The following is a 23,506-nucleotide window of genomic DNA, read 5'->3' on the forward strand; positions in this document are numbered from 1 at the left end:
CTGAAAAGTCATTTACCAACTGTGCGGCCACAAAACTACACTTATTCCAATCCCAAAGGTTTCCGAGCCCACTAAAATCTGATCTAATTGTTTATCCAAAACATGACAAAATACCTATCTGATTAAAGCTGTACTGAAGAATCTGGCCCAAAAACAGTGAAGCAGCCAGCATTGGCTAATTGGATCAACTTAGCCACTTGGACGGTCCAGATGGACGCAGAATCTGCACGGTTGGCCGTACAGAAGCAACTTTCTTATATTTCGCCCAATAATATTCAACGACAATTTGTTGCGAACGTCAGAGCTGACAAAACATGCCCGGCTAATCGGGAGCCCCCAACCGGCTATTGCCAGTCTTTAATACGGATAAAACGCCCAAGAAAACCGGCAGTAACCGGTGAATAGAACGGTCCATGCTGTAATCGCTTTTGTTCTTTCTTCACATGTGATCCTACACTCCTATATCCAGTCTATTAGGTAGGCTTCACACGATTTGATCATGTCTGATCTGTTAAACATCTGACTAAGATTCCTTATCCGTGGTGATTAAATGTGTGGAAGTAAAATGAGATTTACTGGATCGGAGCAGGCCAGTGGACTCTGTGCTTCTGAGACGAGGTAGACGCTAGAGGAGGTGTGTGCTTCCGGCCCTTGCTCTTTTATCTTCACATCCATTTGTTCTCTTCTCCACACGATCCTCTCCCTCTCCCTCTTTCATTCTCTCTCTCTCTCTCTCTCTCTCTCTCTCTCTCTCTCTCTCTCTCTCTCTCCCTCTTTCTGGTGTTCCGTTTGGTGATCAGCTATGGCTCTTCAGTCCATCGTACCCATGCCACAACTTCTATACTCTAATGGCTTCTCATCCAGCACTTCACTTTCAGCAACAAAGAGTTCAATTTTCGACGCAAACAGAGGACTTCTCTTCGCAGACTTCATCGGTCTGTGTTGTAAATCGAAACGGACGAGACAGAGAATCGGAATCGGAGCAGTCCGGAGAGGTCGGGGGTCATTGGGGAGGAGCTGGTCGTCGGTGAAAGCTGTTCTTGACGTCAATCGTGTGGATTTCGCTTCTAAGGAATCTGACACAGTTCGACGTGCTGAAAACGAGGTATGCTTCACGCTATGACTTCTGTCAATGAAGAGACTATGTAGTATCTACTTTTGAATACAGAGAATTCTGCTTTGGAATGACAGAAGTTACTTTATATAGTTTCTGGTTAGGCTGCAATTTTTAAGTTCTATATTTGAACTTAAATGTATAATGTGTTGGTTGTAGTTGTCTTATTTGATCATCTCTGTCGATGCTAGTTCTAATTAGCATTTGAGTTTTTAGTAGAGGTATGGTTACTCTGGTTTTTGACTTTATATTGATTGATGATCGTGATAATTAGAATTTCATAATTGTGTTGACGACTAAATAGCAATCTTGAATTTATCATGTCTGTGAGGGGCGATTGGCCTATGCATCGGTAAGAGGGTTCCGGAATGGCATAAGGTTGTTAGTCACTCAAATGCTGCTACTGTGTTATGGACGTTAAGATTGATTACATATTTGGTTGTTTATTTTGAAATGACGGTGGACGTTATCATGGAGCTATAAGGTGACAGTTGTTGATCAATTATGTTTTTATTGTTTGAAATTTACTGGGCCAACTTTTGGATTGGCACATGGTGTAATTCCATATTCTGAAATTTGGGTTGAGCGATCAATATAGCCTCTAATGTTCCAGTTAATCAACACAATTCTATTACATTTTTCTTACCCTGACAATTGCAACTTCATCTTCAATCTGAGACCCGCAGCATTTTTATCTATTTTTATTTAATTCTGATTATAAGTTACTATTTTTTTTATTAAGATAGTAGTAGTGTATAGTTTACTTATACTAGGGAAAGAAAATCAATGAAATAGAAGAAGCATATAGTCATATTATAGAGGTTTAAACAACATAGAGAATCCAAGTAATCTGTTATTCCCTAGGCAGTTGGCAATTTCATTATGTTTCTATTGGCTATAAGCAAGAATGTGTATATGGTTTATTTTATTTTATTTTTTGATAAATAACTTCATCATCATAATCATTGTTGTCATCCAAGCTTTATCACAACTATATGGGGTTTGGCTACATGAATCTTGTTTCACTGATCTGTTCTATTTAATGCCATATCCATTGTTAAATTATTGAGAAGTAAGTGTACAAAGTATTATACATGAATGAGAGAAACACAATGCGTATCTAATCCATGAAAAGAGCATTTACAATTCAGCCCAGAATAATTGATTTCTAACAGCCCCCTTGACTGGCTAATACATCAACCAAAGAGTTGGCCGATCTATGTGTGCATTGCACCTTCACATGCATTCCTTCTATTAGCCATTTGAACTTCCTTATTTCATTCCTATAGATCCAAAGAGCGTCCTCCCTCTGTAGCCATCCCACCACCACCTTAGAGTTGTCTTCCACCACAAGCTTCTTGATCTTCATCTCATGTGTCTTTTGTCTTCCCTGAATCACAGTGATAATTTCTGCTCTTAGTGAGTCACCTTCTTCTATTGACCCTAAGAACACAGCCATTAAATTACCCTTCTTGTCTTTGAAAGCTCCCCCTATCCCTAAAGGTCCTGGATTCCCCACACTGCTGTCAAAATTAATTTGATAAAACCCTCCACTGGTGGTATGCACTTTCTAAGGGTTATTCCTTTCTTCTGGTCTGTGCTTGCCATTTCCTTCCACTTTTTGACTATATCCTCTACTCAGTGAGGTTGGAATAGTTTAAGTGACTTGATCCAATATACCACACTAACAGTGATGCACTCAATGACTGCTTCCAAGGATCTTTCTTTCTCCTTGAAAATTCTAGCATTTCTTTCCTCTCAAATGTCCACACAATTGCTGCTGTTATCACCCTCCATAATACTCTTCCTCTTTCCTTTGGCCATATGAAGGACGTGGCCATTTTTTGAGTTTATCATTATAGATAAACCCATTTTTTGAGTTTAGCATTATAGATGAATTTTCCTTATCTTTTTTTGATCATTAAATGTAATTTCAATTTCATTAAAGTATTAATAGAAAATTACAAAGTGTACAGAAAGCAAAAGGATAACAGATCATCTCCAATCCAAAAGCTTTACAACTGAGCCCAAAATATTTGAATCCTCCCAGCCTTTTGTTTTTCCAAGGAATCCACCATGCTGTCAGGCGTTCTTTGCACTCATTGAATTTTAATATCCATGTGTGGTTATCCATTTAAACTTTTTAACTCATTTTTGTATACCCACAACTTATCCCCCCTGTTTAGCAGCCAATTGATGAACACTTGTGAGTCCCTTTAAATAATCAGTTTATTCACATTCAGCTCCTTTGCCTTGCTTACCCCTTCCACAACTGCCATAACTTCAGCCTTCAAAGAATCATCGATGCCTATAGGACCTGAAAACATTGCCAACACATGCCCTGACTCATATCTGGAAAGACCTCCAACACCTAAAGGGCCTAGGTTCGATTTGCTGCTTCCGTCGAAGTTACTTTTGGTGGTGTCCAAAAAGCTGGTCCTAAACTTCAGAGTCAAAGTTAGAACCACTTCTTGTGACTTTCTTCTCAAGTCATCCACTGAGAAATCCGAGAATTTGAAGGTGGAAAAGGCTTATGGATTGGGTATTAGTTTTGCCAGAATTTGAAGGTGTTCCAAAGGAAATGTATGAAGACAACTTTTGATCTGTTTTAGAAGTTTGATTTTGGTATATTTTGTTGTTGTTTTACTTATTATAATTTGATTGTCTTTAGGGATCTCTCACCACCTTTGATCTATTCCTTTCCTTTATTATTAAAATTTTATTTTTTATTTATTACTAATTACCAATTCAAGAATAGCTCCAATGGTTTTAGCCAGTGGGCCGTACTAACAATTATATATTCAATTACAGCCTCCCTGCTCCTCTCTCTTTAAATTTTTTGCATTCCTCTCCTCCCATAGCACTTTTTGACTTATTTTGTTGCAATGTTCTTACATGTCCTTATCATGTCAACCTTTTCTCTTTTTTTTTTTTTCCCTTCTACAATGCTAAAATGTTTGGACAAGCCTCATAAGGTCATATTGGCAACAATTCCTGTTTCTTTATTGTGCAATTAGAAGGCTATAAAATATCTCATAACGAAACCTAGCAAAGAGTGACTGAGGCTTTCTTGGTATGAAAACCTACATCAGGGTTTGAACTAGAACCTTGGTTATGATTTCAAGATGTGTTACAGAAAACCTACTGTATTATCATATGATTTTGGTCTTTTATACCATGCATGTAAAATAAACTTGAGTTTGCTTTTATCCATACTCTTGACATTGCTATTACAAGTTTTTCAGGTTGCAAATTTGAATGATATCATATCTGAAAGAGGAGCATGTGGAGTTGGGTTTATTGCAAACTTGGAGAACAACGCATCACATGAGATTATCAAAGATGCTCTTACAGCCCTTGGCTGTATGGAACACCGTGGTGGCTGTGGAGCAGATAATGATTCTGGTGATGGTTCTGGATTGATGACTTCAATTCCATGGGAGCTATTCAACAATTGGGCAAATAAACAAGGGATTGCTTCTTTAGATAAGTTGCACACTGGTGTGGGAATGGTTTTTCTCCCCAAAGATGATGATTCTATGAAAGAAGCAAAATCAGGTGATGCTGATAGCAACATGATCCTTGTCTCTGTTCATCTAGTTTTCCTTTTAGTGCACTTGCATAAATGTCCATGCTTATCTGATGCATCTTTTTATGTCCTAGGCTAGCTATCTGTGACTCATAGGTGCTGTATACTGGTATCACAAAACTTAGTATGCCTGATACCCAATTAGCATTGTATAGCTAAATATTGAATTATTGATTTCTTCCTCATAACTAATAAAATTCTGAGCAGTTAATGACAAGAAAGAATCTTTTCATTGTGCTCTATATATGATTAGTTACCCTTGCTTAACCTTCTTAAAGCATTTTCAGATATTTATTGGTCATCTACTTCTATTCCTCTGTCAATAAGTTTTCTATATTGTTTGTATTGTTTGTTGATTAAAAAATATTGTTTGTATTGCTGTTTCTGTATTTGCCCTTTCTTGATGATATATTGTGTAAATTCATTGTATGCTTTTATATCTAATTTATGCTTTCTGATTTTATTGCAGTGTACCCACTACTTATTTTTCTCTTTTAACATAAATTTGTTCTTAATAACAAATATACATTTTCTCTGCAGTTATTGAAAATACCTTCAAGCAAGAGGGCCTTGACGTTCTTGGATGGAGACCTGTTCCTATAAATGTGGCAGTTGTTGGTTACTATGCAAAAGAAACCATGCCCAACATACAGCAAGTATTTGTGAAAATTTCAAATGAAGAAAACATTGATGACATTGAAAGAGAGCTATACATCTGCCGGAAGTTGATAGAAAGAGTATCAAAGTTAGAGAAGTGGGGAGATGAGCTATATTTCTGTTCTTTGTCCAATCAAACTATTGTTTACAAAGGAATGCTTCGGTCAGAAGTTCTTGGGCAATTTTATTCTGACCTCCAGAGTGATCTTTATAAATCTCCTTTTGCTATCTATCACAGAAGGTACAGCACAAATACTAGTCCCAGGTGGCCACTGGCACAACCAATGAGATTGCTTGGTCATAATGGAGAAATCAATACTATACAGGTTTCGTCTTTGATTCTCCTATTTATACTTAATTAATCATCTCGGTGCTATTTGTTTCCCTTTATGTGCTTTTTGTCTGTATTTTGGGTCTTTTTATCCATTTTTTGTATTTTTATTAATAGACTCATCTAAACATTTTTATATTAGTATTTCATGGATATAAAATGACTTTGATGTCTTCTTTTTTGGTACATGATGCTGCCAAAACTTGTCCAGGGGAACTTGAACTGGATGCAGTCTCGAGAGACCTCACTCAAGTCTCCTGTTTGGCGTGGTCGTGAAGATGAAATTTGTCCTTATGGAAACCCAAAGGCATCTGATTCAGCAAATCTTGATAGTGCAGCAGAGGTATGAGAATTTTAACACCTCTTGTCTTTGTTTGAATAACTTGTACAATTCTTGTTGTGCAATCTTTTATTAAGTTTATTGTACACGATTCCTTGGAAAGAAAAGAAAAAGAAAAGAGAATTTCCTTTAGAATACTGTCACTGATGACTTGAATTCCTTGGTAGAAATTCTCCCTAATCTGAGGGATTTGTATTTCCACAAAGTAGTTTAAAAACAAATACAATGATATCTGTACAGATTTTCTTTTTTGATTGTGGCAAGAATGCAAAGAAAGAAAGAGTGCTGATAAAAAAAAAAGAGAAAAGAATTCCAAGAAAAAGATATGTTTGTGTAAACAATAGAGTAGTAAGTCCTTTTTCCTGAGCAGCTAAAGTAGAGTTTATCATGAGAAGAAGAAAATGGAAGAGAAGCCTAGTCAAGGCCTAGAAGATAAGGAATCTGGAAAAACCCACAAAGATGAGAAACAAAAAGAAATGGCAAATAGTAGTTACAAATAATCAACACCTCTTTACCTTGATAGAGTTTCCCTGTTACAACTCAGGTCTACCAACTACCCATTGGTAAGGCTGTTCGCAAAGGAGTTTCCTTTTGAAGATAAAGAAAAATTTTATTAAACCCTAATGGTTCAAGGGAAAGCCTATTTCTGATTTCCTAAACCATCATTCTCACTTGCCAGGATTGAATTGGAACCTTGGTTTTAATAGGAATCTTAGAGAATCTGAACTGCTTGTAGTCTCTGAGTTGTTAGGTTTGCTGAATTCAGTTTTTTTTGGGGGAAGGTGGGTTAGATTCTAGAATTTGGGGTCCTAATCCTGATGGATCTTTTTCTTGTAAATCATTTTTTCATTCGATGGTTGCCACATAGTCTTCTCTTCAGTTTTTATTCAAAGAAATTTGGTGCCATCCTATTTCCCCTAAAACCAGTGCTTTTTGTTGGGAAGTCTTTCATGGTTGTATTAATAGCTTTGATGTACTTCAAAGGAAGAGGCCAAATGGGTGCTTGCCCCCTAACTAGTGTGTCCTGTGTAAGTTGAATGGTGAGACTGCTATCCACCTTTTTTTATCTTGCCCCTTTGTCAGTTTCATTTGGAATTGGTTTACTTCTCTTTTTGGGTGCAAGTGGTCTTCTCCTGACCAATTGGAAGGTTTATTCAACCCTAATGGTTGCAGTGGTAAGACAAGGAGGGGAAGGATTCTCTAGAGGTGCACTAGAGCAGCAATACTTTGGACTATTTGGGAGGAAAGAAATGATAGAATATTTGAAAGTAAGGAAAAATGCAAGGAAGCTCTTGTGGAAACAATAACATTGAGGGTGGCACATTGGGTAAAAAGTTTAAAGCAGTTCTCAGATATTAAAGTCGAAGACTTCTTCAGGGTTTGGGGACTTATTGCTGCTTCATCAACTATGAGGCAACAAATTTGTGAAACCTGGTCCCCTCCAACAGAGGGTTGGATGAAGCTGAATTTCGATGGGAGTTGTATGGGTAACCCAGGCCCTTTAGGTATGGGGGGGGGCATTAGAAATGAAAATGGCTCCTGTTAGAGTTAGCCAAATAAGGGTAGATTAGTCAACTCACCTTGGTTAAGTTATGAGCTTATGTGGCAGTCTTATTAGAGGTTCTCTGTCCCATACTTAAGTAGGGGCAGTTTAGTCCTTGTACATTTAATTAGAGCCTAATCACTATTAAGAGGTCGACTGATAGGGTTTAGCTATCAGGTTCGACAGTTCTTTCATCTTCTTCTTCTCCTCTTCTTCTTCTTCTCCTTCTCTTTCTTCTTCTCCTTACTGGTTCGGACTACTGTAGCAACAGTAGAAACATGGTATCAGAGCAAGGTTCGTGACCTGTTTCAGTTCGTGACAACTTCAGTTCGTGCTTCAGTTCTCTCCTTTTCTTCTCTGGGCTGTCAATGGAGAAGAGTGGTTCGTCCCAGGCCTGAAACATCTCAGCTCTTCTTTTTTTTCTGGTGCGCAGAACCTCCTTTCCTAAGAAAACAACTTCAGCAGTGAATGGTTGGCTGAAGCTCTCAAACGAAGGTTGGTTATCTCTTCTCTTTGTGCTGTTGGTACTTCTGGGTTGAAAATCTTCAAGAACTTGAGAGGACTGATCAGAACCTAGAGAACTAGGTTGGTTGTTGCCCTGGTTCTTGGAAAAATTCCAAGAACAGGCTGTGTTTACAGTGACCAAATGGTGTAGGGGCTACTATAGGTGGCCGAATGGTGCAAGGTGTAATGCAATGGTACTAGTTGAATTCTTGTTGGTCTTGTGGTGCCCTCTTAAAAGCGTTAAAGCAGGTCTGTATTGTGTGTGACAGCTATGGCTGTGTGGTGGTGCTTGTGATGCACAAACTCTGTTGAGTAGTTGTAAGAGAGCTTGCATGTGGTTAGTAAGTTCTGAATTAATGTCGGTGTAGTCTATGTTTTTTTTTGTGAAATCAGTAGTGGTGTGGATAAGAACAAAGGCGTGTGTATCTATCATTGTGTTTAGGGATTGCTGTAGGTTCTGGAACATCAAACTCTTGACAGCAGCACTTAGTTGGTGATTGGGAAGTCAGATTAGAGGCAGCATTGAAAGAGTATCATGGCAGCAATGGGAGATGGCTGTAGTGATCAGAAACCTAGTGTGGTGGTTTCCTCTGACTATCTAGGTGTACAGATGACATCAATTAAACTAAATGGTGAGAACTATGTTCCATGGGCCAAGTCGGTGGAAGTTTTTCTCAAGGCAAAGAGAAAAGTGAAGCATGTGAAAGAAGATAAACCACCGGATGACTCTCCAGGGTTTGATGATTGGGAACAGGAGGATGCTCAAATCATGACATGGCTGTGGAACAGTATGGAACCCAAAATAAGTGCCAACTTCATGTTCTTAGATACAACTAAGGACATATGGGAACATGCCAAGAAGCTGTATTCTGGGCAAGATAATACTACAAGGGTATATTAGCTCTATCAGGAGTACTTTGGTCTGCAACAAGGAAATAAAACCCTAGAAGAGTACTATGCCAGTATGAAGAACCTCAGAAATGAACTCAATGTCTATCATCCTCTCACTCCAGATGTTAAGGTTCAGCAACAACAGAGGGAACAACTAGATGTCACAAGGTTCTTAGTGGGGTTGAAATCAGAGTATGAACCAGTTAGGGCCCAAATATTGGGGGGCTCTACCCTTCCCACACTTGAGGAAGTGTTTGCTCGGCTTTGCAGGATTTCTTTGGGACAGACAGAGAATCCCACACAATCTGATAGATCAGCTTTTGTGACAGCCAGAGGAGGTGGACGTGGTACGAAAGGGGGAGGACATGCCTCTCGAGGAGGTCGTGGTGGTTCCATATTTGGCCGTGGTGGTGGTTGTGACTCGGGGGGAGGCCGTGGCAAAGAAAAAGGCAGCTCTACAAGGAAGTGTACCCACTGTGGCAGGGAAGGACATTCGGTAAATTTTTGTTATGATCTCCATGGCCGCCCTCCCTCTAAATGGGCCAATCATGCTGTTGCTGGTGGGGTTGGTGTCAGTGATAATCAACAGGCAGACCTAACTCCTTCCACATCTACATCTGTTTTCGGAAGGGAGATGGTGAGTGTACCGCGTGATGAGTATGAGCGGTTCCTTCAGTCCACTTCACAGCACACTACTGCTACTCTTGCCCACTCAGGTATAGCTTGCTTGTCATCTAAAATCTCTCCTTGGATTATTGACTCTGGAGCCTCTGATCACATGACCGGGACTCCAGGTGTGTTCTCTTCTCTCTCTGAAACTTCCACATCTCAAACTGTTACCCTTGCCAATGGTTCCTCCTCTCCCATCTATGGTGTTGGCAATGTTGACATGGCTTCTCTTTCTTTATCATCTGTTCTATATGTCCCTAAGTTTCCATTCAATCTTATGTCTGTTAGTAAATTAACCAAGACTCTTAACTGTTCTGTTACTTTTTTCCCTTCCTCTTGTGTTTTTCAGGATCTCAGGACGGGGAAGAAGATTGGTGGGGGGCATGAAGCTGGTGGATTGTATTATCTTGACGGTGGTGGATCGTCAGTTGCACTTCAGACTTCACTCACTCCTCTACAGTGGCATTGTCGACTAGGACATCCTTCTCTCAAGGCACTCAAGATACTAGTTCCGTCTTTGAGTCATTTGTCAGTGTTACAGTGTGAGTCGTGTCAGTTTGGGAAACATTGTCGTGTTTCCTTCAGTCCTAGAGTTGAAAGTCGTATGTTGAGTCCTTTTGCTTTGGTTCATTCAGATGTTTGGGGCTCAATCAAAATAGAGTCTTATAATGGTTACAAGTATTTTGTCACTTTTATTGATGATTGTTCAAGAATGACATGGATTTATTTAATGAAAGAAAGGAGTGAATTATTTTCCATTTTTCAAAAATTCCATGCTGAAATACGTATACAATTTGGTGTTCCAATCAAAGTTCTTCGTTCAGATAATGGTCGTGAATATTTTCTTACTTCCTTTCAACAATATTTAGAACAACATGGCATCATTCATCAAACTTCATGTGCATCCACTCCTCAACAAAATGGGGTGGCTGAACGGAAGAACCGTCATCTCCTTGAAACGGCTCGGTCTATTCTTCATCATATGAGTGTTCCTAAACGGTTTTGGAGTGATGCTGTACTTATTGCGTGTTTCCTCATTAATCGGATGCCCTCCTTTTTTCTTCATGGTCAGTCTCCCTTCTCTATCTTGTTCCCCACCTTGTCTCCCTTTACAATAACACCTCGTATCTTTGGCTGTGTGTGCTTTATTCACAATCTGAGTTCTGTAATAGACAAGTTGGATGCACACTCCATTAAGTGTGTCTTTCTTGGCTACTCTCGTACTCAAAAAGGGTACAAGTGTTACAATCCCATTACTCGGAAGTGCTATGTCTGTTCTGATGTCACCTTTTTTGAGTTTGTTCCCTTCTTCTCAGGAACTGAAGCATCTTCATCTCCACCTTTACTTCCTCTTCCTCTTCCGGTCAGTGATCCCATTCCGGGTGTTCCTGTTGGAGTTGACTTGTCACCTCATCCAGTGCAGATCCCTACTGAACGACCACCAATTCGGCAAGTGTATACACGTCGAACGACACCGGCCCCTCCTCCAGCTTCTACCTTGTCCGCGGATCCTGTCGTTGCTTCTGTTGCTGAACCCTCAGGACTTGATCTACCCATTGCCTTACGGAAAGGTAAACGTAGTTCTACTCTCCACCCCATTTCCAATTTTGTTTCAGTATTTCGCCTTTCCTCCTCACATCGCTAGTTTGTTTCACTATTGTCATCTATTTCCATACCTAACAATGTCCAAGAGGCTCTTAGTTCACCTGGGTGGAGGCAGACAATGGGGGAGGAACTCTCTGCTCTTCAGCATACTCACACGTGGGAGCTCACTACTCTTCCTCCTAGTAAGCATGTTGTGGGTTGTAAATGGGTGTATACTGTTAAATACTTGCCAGATGGTAGTGTGGAGTGTCTGAAAGCCAGCCTTGTTGCTAAAGGTTATTCACAGTTGTATGGAGTGGACTATATGGAGACCTTCTCTCCAGTGGCTAAGATTAGCTCTGTCCGTGTGTTAATTTCCCTGGTAGTTATGTATGATTGGCCCCTATTTCAACTTGACATAAAAAATGCCTTCCTACATGGTGACCTTATAGAGGAGGTATATATGGAGCAACCACCTGGGTTTGTTGATCAGGGGGAGGCTGGTAAGGTGTGCAGACTGAAAAAGGTAATTTATGGGTTGAAACAATCGCCTCGTGTTTGGTTCGGGAAGTTTAGTGAAGTGGTGAAGAATTTTGGAATGAAACAATGCCAGATTTATCACTCAGTGTTTAGCTATGACTCAGAAGCTGGAAAGATTTTATTAGTGGTCTATGTGGATGATATTGTCATAACTGGCAGTGACAAATTGGGGATCGACAAACTAAAGGTCTTTCTGCAAAATCATTTTCATACAAAAGACCTTGGGACATTGAAGTATTTCTTGGGTATAGAAGTTGCTAGATCAAGACAAAGTGTAAACCTGTGCCAAAGAAAATATGTTCTCGATCTATTGGACGAAACAGGACTGTTAGGTGCAAAACCGGCTGAGACTCCTATGGAACCAAATGTTAAATTGAGCAGTGATACAGGGGAAATATTTGATGATCCTGGAAGGTATAGACGACTAGTGGGGAAGCTGAACTATTTGACTATCACGAGACCAGACATCTCCTTTGCAGTCAGTGTGGTGAGCCAATTTATGCAGAACCCTCGTATATGTCACTGGGATGTAGTTCTTAGAATTGTAAGATATCTGAAGGGAGCTCTGGGCCGTGGGCTATTGTATAAACCAGGAGGAAAACTTAAAGTAGTTGGGTACACGGATGTAGATTTGGCGGGTTCTGTGTCTGATAGAAGATCTACTACAGGTTACTGCACATTTCTTAGAGGAAATCTTGTGACATGGAAGAGTAAAAAGCAGACGGTTTTGGCTAGAAGCAGTGCTGAAGGCGAGTACAAAGCCATGGCACACACTACATGTGAATTAGTGTGGTTGAGGAATCTCCTACAAGAAATCGGGTTCCACATGGATAAACCTATGAAGTTGTACTGTGACAATCAAGCTGCGTTCCATACCTCATCCAACCCTGTTTTTCATGAGAGAACAAAGCACATAGAGATTGATTGCCACTTTGTGAGGGAGAAGGTTCTTACTGGAGAGATAAGCACAGAACATGTAGGCTCAGTTGATCAGTGGGCAGATTTGTTTACAAAAGCCTTAAGCTCAGGGAGAGTGAACTATATATGTAACAAGCTGGGATTATATGACATATATTCTCCAGCTTGAGGAGGAGTATTAGAGTTAGCCGAATAAGGGTAGATTAGTCAACTCATCTTGGTTAAGTTATGAGCTTATGTGGCAGTCTTATTAGAGGTTCTCTGTCCCATACTTAAGTAGGGGCAGTTTAGTCCTTGTACATTTAATTAGAGCCTAATCACTATTAAGAGGTCGACTGATAGGGTTTAGCTATCAGGTTCGACAGTTCTTTCATCTCGTTCTTCTTCTCCTCTTCTTCTTCTTCTCCTTCTCTTTCTTCTTCTCCTTACTGGTTCGGACTACTGTAGCAACAGTAGAAACAACTTCATTATTGCTTTGTTCTCCGGTCCTGTGGAGGAGGGTGATGTAGCTAGGGCAGAGTTTCTAGCTGCAGTATATGGGGTTGAGAAGGCCAAAGAGCTGGGGGTTAGTAGACTGATCATCGAGGGAGACTCAAAAACTGTGATAAAATGGTTGCAAAAAGGGGAAGGAGTGACCTGGCAGCTGAAGAATGATTTCAGAAGGTTCAAATGGATGTCTAGAAATATGTCTATTCAGGTGGGTTGGGTTAGGAGATCGGCTAACAGCTTGGCTGATAGCTTAGCAAAGCAAGGGGTTCAAAGAACAGATATGTTTTGGGCACTTTTGTAATTCTGTCTTGGGTCAGCTTCTATGCTGATTTCTTTGTAACTTCTTGTTGTATATTAAAGCTTCTTAATTAATGAAAATTTTCAGAGTTATTGATAAAAAAAAGGAGGTAGAAGGAAAGGTGATTAGCAATCACCCAAGGGAAAAGAAACATAGAAGGAATACCCAACAAAGATAAAACAAAACCTAGCCAGCCCAAACCAACCCAAACATAACAAACTCCTCAAAAAACACAACCCTGAACATCAAAACAAACAATACCACTAAGCACCTACAACTGCCACCCAACAAAAGACCCAAAACAACCCCCCCCAATGACTTCGACTCAATCAGTCTTCTTGTTCAGTTTTTGAATGCAAACTTCTTGTTGTCTTCTTACTACATTTTTGTGTTTTCTTACTATCTTGCAAGTCATGCAAAGATACAACAACTTCCCAAGCAACCTCTGAAACACTCTCTTATCATCCAACAATTCTCTATTAGAAGTTGAGAGCTAATGGTTCAAATCAATGGGTATGGTAGTAGACTTAACTCTAAGTGTACTTGTCTCAGAAAGCAAGTCAAGGTCATACTTATGTTGAGAGATAAAGATGCCATCCTTGGACTAGGCAACTTCAATCCCCAAGAAGCACCTTAGTTTCCCTAAATCCTTGATTTCAAACTTAGTATTGATAAATTTGTTGATTGTCAACCTCTTGCACATCATCACTAGTGACTACAATATTGTCTACATAAACAATCAGAAATGTAACCAATATAGCTCTCCTCTTGACAAAGAGGGTGTTATTTGACTGTGTTTGGTATAATTAAATCTAACAAGATCTGCCCTAAACCTTTTAAACCAAGCTCTAGGTGACTATTTAAGGCCATAAAGTGACTTCTTTAGTTTACAGATCTTTCCTTGCATCTCCTTTCCATACATCCCTAGAGGAAGAGACATGTATACTTCTTCATGCAGATCCCCATTCAAAAAAGCATTCTTTATGTCAAATCGATATAGGGACCAATCAAAATTAGCTACCAATGATTTCAGCAGTTGATTAATTGTACATGCAAAAGAGATCATCTACACCTGACTGAGTGATGATAACTACACCGGAGATGTTCACAGGAGAATAGTTGCTGGACGGTTCTGAGGGTGGGGTTGAGCTGATAAGGATGTGAACAGGGTGGAGACCTTTGAGAGGCGGGGAACAAATTTGCTCTTCACAGAATTCAGGAGGTCTGGGTCTAAGAAGAATCAAGACATTTAAGTAACACGGCCTTATTGGGAAAATGGATTTGGCAGTTTGGAGTGGAAGATAAATGCTGGTGGAGGAAGCTTATTGCTTCCAAATATGGGTTCAAATAAGGGGGATAGATGACTGCTGCCACACTTCCATCTTATGGGTGCTCTTTATGGAAATGTATCATGAAAATTCTCCCGTCTTTCCTAAAAGGAGTGGGTTTCAAGTTAGGTGATGGGAGTAGAGTTCGGCTTTGGAAGGACAAATGGTTGAACGAGATTCCTTTGGAAGAGATTTTTCCCCTTCTGTTCTCAATGGCTGAAAACAAAGAGGCAATTGTGGCTGATTCCTTCGAGTTAGTCCAAGGTGAAGTGATGTGGAAGCCCAGGTTCCGAAGGGATTTTCAAGACTGGGAAGTGGCTGAGGTGGTGAACCTGCTAAATAACCTAAACAGTTTCTCTTTTCAATCTCAATCAAGAGACCAATGGACATGGACCTGGATTGTTGATGGAAACTTCTCAGTTAGATCCTTTGCTGATGGTTTAACTGGTTGTAGGAATGCAGACTTCCCCTCTAGACAAATATGGATCCCATCTGCCCCTTCAAAAGTCAATTTCCTGGTCTAGACCTCTGTGCTAGGGAAATGCTTAACAAGAACCAACCTGGCTAAAAGGGAATTCAGCTTGGAGGACTTTAGGTTGTGGAAATTGTGGTCGGGTTGAGGAAACTATGGACCATCTCTGCATTCATTGCGATTTGGCTTGGAGAATTTGGTCCCACTTCTTCTCTGCTGTGGGGGTATGCTGGATTATGCCGAACAATGTAAAGGAGCTGTTAAAAGGCTGGAACCTTCCGAGGTTATCAAAGAAAGGCAAGCTCATCTGGAGATCTATCCCTGTGGCAGTTATCAGCACTATATGGTTGGAGGGGAATAACGAAATTTTCAGAAAAGAGAAGAAGAGGCCGGAGGCGTTGATCCAGGGTATAGTGGCTAGATTAGCATCCTGGTTATCAGTCCTTCCTGAGTTTTGTAATCAGAATGTATTGCTGATGCTTAAGTCAGTCAGTGTATGGGATCTCTGATCTCTTTATGTGGGGGTGCTGACTTCATGTCTCCTCCCGCTTTGTATAACTATTGTCTCCATCAATAAAATTTACTTTACCTTTTTTCAAAAAAAAAAAAAATGATAATAGGACTCTCATAGAGGTCATCTTAGCAACTGGGCAAATGTTTCCAAGTAGTCTAATCCGTGCATTTGTGTATACCCCTTAGAAATCTCCCCCTCCCCCAAATTAACTCCTAATATACAACTTTTCTCAAAATTCACTTTAAGATTTGAGATTTGCTCAAAGGGTAGTATAGTGAGCTTTAGGTTCCTGATCCTATTGAGATCCTCTCCTTCATAAAAAAATTTTGTGTTATCTACAAACTGCAAGTGTGTGAGTGGTATGTTCTCCCTTCCAACTCTCTACCCCCTTATTAAGTCCTTGGAATTTGCTATGGAAAATAGTCTCCCCAACACTTTTGCAACCAAGGTAAACAAAAATGGAGAGAGGGGGTCTCCTTGTTTAATCACTCTCAAAGCCGTAAACAAATCCACTACTGTCCCATTCGTCAAGATGGAGTAGTGGCAAGTCCTAATGCAACCCATCACCCACTTGCACCAACTGTCTCTAAACCCAAAGTTGGTCATCACCTCCAATAGGAATAACCAATCTACCAAGTCATATGCCTTTTCCAAATTCAATTTGCAAACCACCCCTTTTTTCGGATCTCTTGAAATCTTCCACACTCTTATTTGCTATAAGTATTTGATCTGTTATGTACCTCCCCTTCACAAAAGCTCCTTGGTTATTTGGTATAATTGCTGGGAGCACCTTCCTAATCCTAATGGACAATGCCTTTGTAATAATCTTATACAGACTATTAACTAGGTTGATTGGTCTATAGTCCTTCGGATGATTTGCATCTCTTTTCTTGGGAACCAAGGCAATGAAGGTGGAATTCAACCCTGGGTTAATCACTCCCCTGTTATGGACTTCATCAAATACTAGCATTAGGTCCTCTTTTAGTATCTCCTTACAATCCTGATAAAAAGCCATCGTAAAACCATTTGGGCCTAGTGCCTTTAATCTAATCCATAGAATAGGAATGACCAATCTACCAAGTCATATGCCTTTTCCAAATTCAATTTGCAAACCACCCCTTTTTTCGGATCTCTTGAAATCCTCCATTCTCTTATTTGCTATAAGTATTTGATCTGTTATCTACCTCCCCTTCACAAAAGCTCCTTGGTTATTTGGTATAATTGCTGGGAGCACCTTCCTAATCCTAATGGACAACGCCTTTGTAATAATCTTATACAGACTATTAACTAGGTTGATTGGTCTGTAGTCCTTCGGATGATTTGCATCTCTTTTCTTGGGAACCAAGGCAATGAAGGTGGAATTCAACCCTGGGTTAATCACTCCCTTGTTATGGACTTCATCAAATACTAGCATTAGGTCCTCTTTCAGTATCTCCTAACAATCCTGATAAAAAGCCATCGTAAAACCGTTTGGGCCTAGTGCCTTTAATCTAATCCATAGAGAACACCACCTCCTTTATCACTTTCAAATCAAATGTCCTTTCCAACCACTCCCTATCCTCCAACCTCAAGGTTGGCCAGCCCAACCCCTCAAGCTATACCCTATTATTTAGGGGTCTTCTAAATATAGACCTAAAATGATCCGCAAAGGCCCCAACAATCTCTCTTTGATTGGATATTGTTACCCCTTCAAGTTCCTGACTTGAGATAAAATTTCTTCTCATTCTTCCACTTGATACAACATGAAAAAACTTGGTATTTCTATCTCCCTCTTTCAACCACTTATATTTTGATTTTTTCCTCCAACTTATTTCCTCCTTGAACAGATAGTCCTCTAACTGTTTGTGCAATTTCCATCTTTGTTCCTTATCCTCTTCTGTAAGACATCCTCTCCCTTCCTTGAGATCCAAGACTTCAATTTGTGCAGTCACAAATTGCTTCCTTTCCTCCAGTCTCCCAAACTCTAAGTGATTCCATTCCTTGATTCTATCTTTCAAATATTGGAGCTTCTTGTGAAACCTCGTTCCACTCCATTCCACTGTCAGATTACTCTCTAACCACCACTCTTTAACTTTATGAATAAAGCCTGGGTGTCCTAACCACATGTTTTCAAATCTGAATGGAGTGGGTCCTGCATTTCCCAACTCCTTACAAATCACAATAGGTCAATGGTCAGAAGTTACTTTTGGAAGCGCTCTAGAGGTCAAGTTCCCCCAATGTTCTTCCCAATCATTCGAAAATAAGAATCTGTCCAACTTAGAGCAAATAGGATTCACTTGGAGATTAGACCAAGTGAAACAGCTATGTGACAAGGATATCTCTTTAAGCTCAAAGTCATCCACAAATTGACTAAGTTTCCTCATGCTTGTAGTCGACCTCTGCCCAGGACTGTTTGTTTCTTCCAAAAATCTGATTACATTGAAATAAACTCCTAAACACCATGGTCCTTCTCACAGTTCCCTGATAGCAGCCGGTTCTTCCCATAACTTCCTCCTCTCTCTATAGTCATTAGGCCCATAAACATTGTTAAGGTCACCTATGTTGCAAAAAATAAAAAATCAGGATTAATTGCTATTCCAACTTCCAAGCTTGATTTCTCCAAACTAGCTGATGCCATCTCTCTACTAAGAAGTAATCTCTGGTCTGAATACAGACTGTTATACAGCGCAGCAGTCGTACTAATTTTCTGGTCTGCTTGAATACCAGAACCGAGGCTTCACTTCAAGGAAGAAACAATACTGAATCAAACTGTAATAATGGGCCGGTCTTTCTTGATACTGCATTCTAATCACTGTCACATACTAACAGTACTTGCACATCACCAATACTTATCTACAACCTGTCATACATTGCAGCAATTAACCACATTATCATTCTTCTTGCAATCAACCTCTGAATTTTGAATGTCTTTCTTTATACAGAATACTTCCACCACGAAGAATGTTCTTCTTTGATCTGTCAAATAGAGGAACTTACTACAACCACACAACCACCACTCATCCATAAGGAGGGCAATGGCAATTGCTATCTGATCTGACTCTCTACCAGAGAGCTCGGTTCTGATTTATGCTAACACAGGTTACTAAATTTTCTTATACCACGTAATGTAACCTGCGATCAGTTAGTGATAAACAAAAAAGACGATATGTTATAGAAGAATAGAGAAAGACTGGAAGAGAGAGGACAAAGAGAAAGAAAATGGATGAGATGGAAAGAAAACCTTTTGATGAGGAGAATAGAATACTCCCCAACCTGCAGCAGCCTATTATTTATATTAGAGATTAATAAAATATTAAAAGACACTACTTCCCCTACTTAAGTAAAGTCGTAGATGGACAGAAATACCCTGATGCCCACTCTACCCTCAATATAGACATATTTCTAACACTTCAAAACAATGTGGACCATTTCAAATCTTATTAAAACCTGTAACAATTAGCTTCTATTCAGTTCTTCACCTTTTTGGTATTTGTATAACCATAATTCATTTTTTTGTACATTGGCTCCTGACAAGGTTTTCTCATTCTGGTTTAAGCTTTATAATTAATAAGTTTCTTTTTACTTGTTTGTTTTCTCCTTATTCTCTAACTTGTTGTGTTGCGGAATTCTTCCTTCTGATCAGTTGTTGCTAAGAAGTGGCCGTAGTCCAGAGGAAGCTCTCATGATTCTTGTCCCAGAGGCATACAAGAATCATCCAACTTTGATGATAAAATATCCTGAGGTAATATACATTTCAAGTTTGCATCTGTAATCAACTGTGGCTGGCTAATCATTATTAATATGTTATCGTTATCTCCAAGATCAATGGTGATATCATTTTTGTTCTGTTGTAGGGCACTTAAAGTTCATTTTATTTCTTTGTAGTTTGACATTCGTCTTTTTAAATCACAATCTTGAATGTCATTATCCCTGGTTTAGCTTTTTTCTGTTCTTTTTTTTTGTGTTTTGATTTTTGGGTGTAGACCCTAACTTTTTTTTTTGTTGTAGTGCACTTTAGTTGATATTATATGAGCCTTTAGTTGCTTAGGCCTTTTTTGTTTTTTTCCAGGTGGTTGATTTTTATGAGTATTACAAGGGTCAAATGGAAGCTTGGGATGGACCAGCTTTACTGTTATTCAGGTAAATAACTTCACAAGGGCAATGTGCATCATTTCTAAATCAAAATCAAATTTTTTTAATATGTATTCTATTATATGATTGTATGATTTATTGCTATGTTCTAGTGAAAATTCCATTAAAATGCTAACTAGAATATAACAACCCCTGAGAATGATTTTTCTACTCCTTACCCTTTCTTTTGGACCTAGCTTCACTTCCAAATCTTGAATCACACGTAGGGCAGTGAAGAGTGGCAATATTGTGTTTTGTACTGGTTAGGTCAACTGCAACTTTGACCCTTTGAAACTTCTACCCAAGCTTAGTTTAGTTACTCCATGAAGGAGGCAATATGAGTGGAGAAAAAGGAAACTAAAAGGCAAAAGGGATAAAGGGGTTCTTGCCCATGGCTATCCTCTATAAATATGTATATAGGGCTAGGAAAAGTTTTATATATAACCAATATATTGCGCTAGTGAATCCCGAACCCAATGAAAGTCATGGAACAGTGTTGGATCAGTGAACCTGACACCTATCCTGCTATCCAGCACCAACATGAACTCTCCAATAAAAACCATAAGCTCCCCAAACCTGAGAGGAACCATACTGGAAACTTGCAACCTGTCTCATTTCTATCCTTGATATCATTGGTTGCATCTTTATTGCTCCCTAGGTGGTTTGAGAACATTGGAAATTCCAAATTCTTTGATAATTGAAGGCGTTATCCGAGTAGCTTAGCTCCATCTCTCGTGGTGCAGTTGAGTGAAATTCTTATGGTCCATCAATGGCTGGAGCTTGCTTTAGAGGTTATTGCCTGTTGGATGCATGAGGGATCAGGAAGGTCTATGGTTTCTGTCACATTTGGAGAGTGAGGACTTTGATGGCTAGAATGAGGACTGTGGAGAGTTCTAGGAGTCATTCTAGATCTGTGGTTGAAAGAGTAAACTTGATTTTAGAGCTGTTATAGCAGGTTTCTGGATGAATGGTTTTGTTGTGTAGTTTTTGTTTGGCTGTTTATAAGGGAGCCTTTTTCCAAGGTCTGGGTGGGACCTGTTAGGCATGCTATGGGTCATTTGTATCTTTCTTCCTCTTTGTTTGTTCCTCTCTATTTTGACTATTTTAATAAAATATGAAAATTTTCAATAAAAGGGTGATATCATAACACTGATACATATGATTCTCCATATACCCTTTGATATTATCAACCAAAATAATATAATATTGTAGTAAACATGTAAATGTTGAGATGGATGAGTGGGAAAACCAGAAAAGACAGTCAGAAGTGGTAATATTCATAAGAATGTAGAAGGCCATTTAATTGCATTATACTCAGGCCCTGTAGGAATAGGGGTTCTATCCATGCTGAGTTTTAAGTAGTGTTGCAGGGAGTACAAATTGTTAAAGAGCTGAACTTTGACAGGTTGAAAGTTGAAGGGAACTCTAAATTGATAGTTGGGTGGCTCAAGGGTCCAGACACTGTAATCTGGACTTACAGGAATAGAAGAGCTAGGGGCACAAGGATAATCTTTTTTGAGCTCAGTTGTAATCTATTGTTGTAATTGAGGCTGCATCTTGCGCCTCTCTTTTTTTTGATCAATATATTTTTTTTTTCTTGTGCCTCTCTTTGGGATGTCTCATTGTATTGCTTGGTACCTTTGATTATTTAATAAAACATTATCAGTACTTATCAAAAGGAAAAAAAAGGAATGTAGGAGTAGACTTGAAAGGTGGTAAAATGATTGAAAACTAGACAGTTTGGTCATGTGCAGAGAAGACCATCTGCAACACCAGTAAGAAGTGACCTGTTGCAAGTTGAAGGGATAGAACTAGGGGCAGGCCAAAACGGACGTAATTAAATTAATGAATAATGTTTTTAAGGACCATAATTTAACAATAGATAATGGCACTGAACAAAGTTGAATGGAAAAACAGGAGTAATGTAGTTTAATCCATTTGGTTGAGACAAGGTTTTGTTGAGTTGAGTTTTGTACTAGCCATGTGGACTTAAAGATGGAAATTAGGTATATCTTGGATAGGATGGTTAAATCTTTTATTATTATTATTGTTGTTGTTATTATTATATATTTCTGTCATACTGGAGTTGCCACCCTTGTACAGTTTTGATATTTAATAATTATCAGTTACAGTTTTTGTTATTATTTGAGTAAAATTTATTCGTTTCTTTCACTTACTTGTTCTTGTTCATTTGAGCAGTGATGGAAAAACTGTTGGAGCTTGTCTTGATCGGAATGGCCTTCGTCCTGCTAGGTATTGGAGGACAGTAGACAATGTTGTCTATGTTGCTTCCGAGGTTTGTTCTTTATCATTACTCAGATTAGCTGTTGGATGGGACAGTTCTAGTGGCATCCCCCCCCCCCCCCCCCCCAAAAAAAAAAAAAAAGAAAAAGAAAAATACACATTAGTAGTTGCACCTTGTATTGGGGTGGCTGATGGATTGGAAAAATACAACTTGTATTGGGGTCAAGTGATGTATCTTATCTACTGTTATATTGTTTCTTGTTTTTTGGTAGTTGGTGTTGTTAGCCAAGGCTAACAAGTTGACAAGCTCTATGGGTGTATCCTTTGAAAGCTAAACCTCTGTAGCCGAAGTAGTAGAAAAGAGAAGAAGAAGAGATTACTGGAATGTCGAACTGTACTAGCCAGTCGACCATGCTATTATTTATATTTGAATATAGTACAAGATACAAGAGATTACTGGAATGCCCCTGATTAGTGATGGAACACCCAGTTAACTTAAAACATAAAACAGGCTTAGGGCCATTAACATAGGCCCAATTACGGGTTAACTTAAACTTAAGTATGGGCTGATAAGAACTCTTATCAGCCGAACACTCGTACAAAGAGACATCATTCTAACATTCTAACACTCCCCCTCAAGCTAAGCATGGATATCAATCATGTTTAGCTTGCCAAGTATGTCCCTGAACTTTGTTGTTGCCAGTCCTTTAGTCAATACATCTGCAATTTGCATCTCTGATGGAGTATAAGGCACACAGAGTTCTTCTGAAACAATTCTCTCTCTGACAAAGTGTCGATCAATTTTAATATGTTTTGTCCTGTCATGCTATACAGGGTTGTTGGCAATGTTGATAGCAGCTTTATTATCACAATACAGCCTGAGAGGACCCTCAGCCTTAATACCAAGCTCATTAAGAAGAGTTCTGAGCCATAAGAGTTCAGCAACCCCATGTGCCATAGCTCGGTATTCTGCTTCTGCACTTGATCTAGCCACAACATTCTGCTTCTTACTGCACCATGTAACCAGGTTCCCTCCCAAGAGTGTACAGTAACCTGAGGTTGATTTTCTGTCCTCAACAGACCCAGCCCAATCAGCATTAGTGTAGGCTTCAATTTCAAATCTGTTGTTTTTCCTGAATAGAATTCCTTTCCCTGGGCAAGTCTTCAAGTATCTGAGAAATCTTTCCACTGCTCTCATATGAGGGATCTTTGGTGAGTGCATGAATTGATTGACAACATGCACTGCATAGGCAATGTCTGGCCGAGTAAGGGATAAGTATATCAGTTTTCCTACCAACTTTTGGTACCTCTCTTTATCACAGTATTCCTCACCCATTGATTCTTGTAGTCCATGGTTCGGTTCTATTGGAG

At 39.4% G+C, this 23,506-nt stretch overlaps 1 protein-coding gene across 1 annotated transcript in view; it reads left to right on the top strand.

Moving 5' to 3' along the window:
* Nucleotides 1–591: 591 nt before the first annotated feature.
* Nucleotides 592–23,506, top strand: part of LOC104611350 (ferredoxin-dependent glutamate synthase, chloroplastic) — a 109,541-nt gene continuing 86,626 nt past the window's right edge. Inside the window, exons 1-7 of the mRNA XM_010278368.3 lie at nucleotides 592–1,105; nucleotides 4,360–4,672; nucleotides 5,244–5,686; nucleotides 5,903–6,034; nucleotides 19,404–19,502; nucleotides 19,830–19,900; nucleotides 22,091–22,187. Of these exons, the coding sequence (XP_010276670.1) occupies nucleotides 803–1,105; nucleotides 4,360–4,672; nucleotides 5,244–5,686; nucleotides 5,903–6,034; nucleotides 19,404–19,502; nucleotides 19,830–19,900; nucleotides 22,091–22,187 (1,458 nt within the window). The 5' untranslated portion in view covers nucleotides 592–802. The remainder of the gene's footprint in view (nucleotides 1,106–4,359; nucleotides 4,673–5,243; nucleotides 5,687–5,902; nucleotides 6,035–19,403; nucleotides 19,503–19,829; nucleotides 19,901–22,090; nucleotides 22,188–23,506) is intronic.

Source organism: Nelumbo nucifera, chromosome 7, assembly GCF_055504915.1.
Source record: "Nelumbo nucifera cultivar China Antique chromosome 7, China Antique-T2T, whole genome shotgun sequence".
In the NCBI taxonomy this organism is placed as follows: domain Eukaryota; kingdom Viridiplantae; phylum Streptophyta; class Magnoliopsida; order Proteales; family Nelumbonaceae; genus Nelumbo; species Nelumbo nucifera.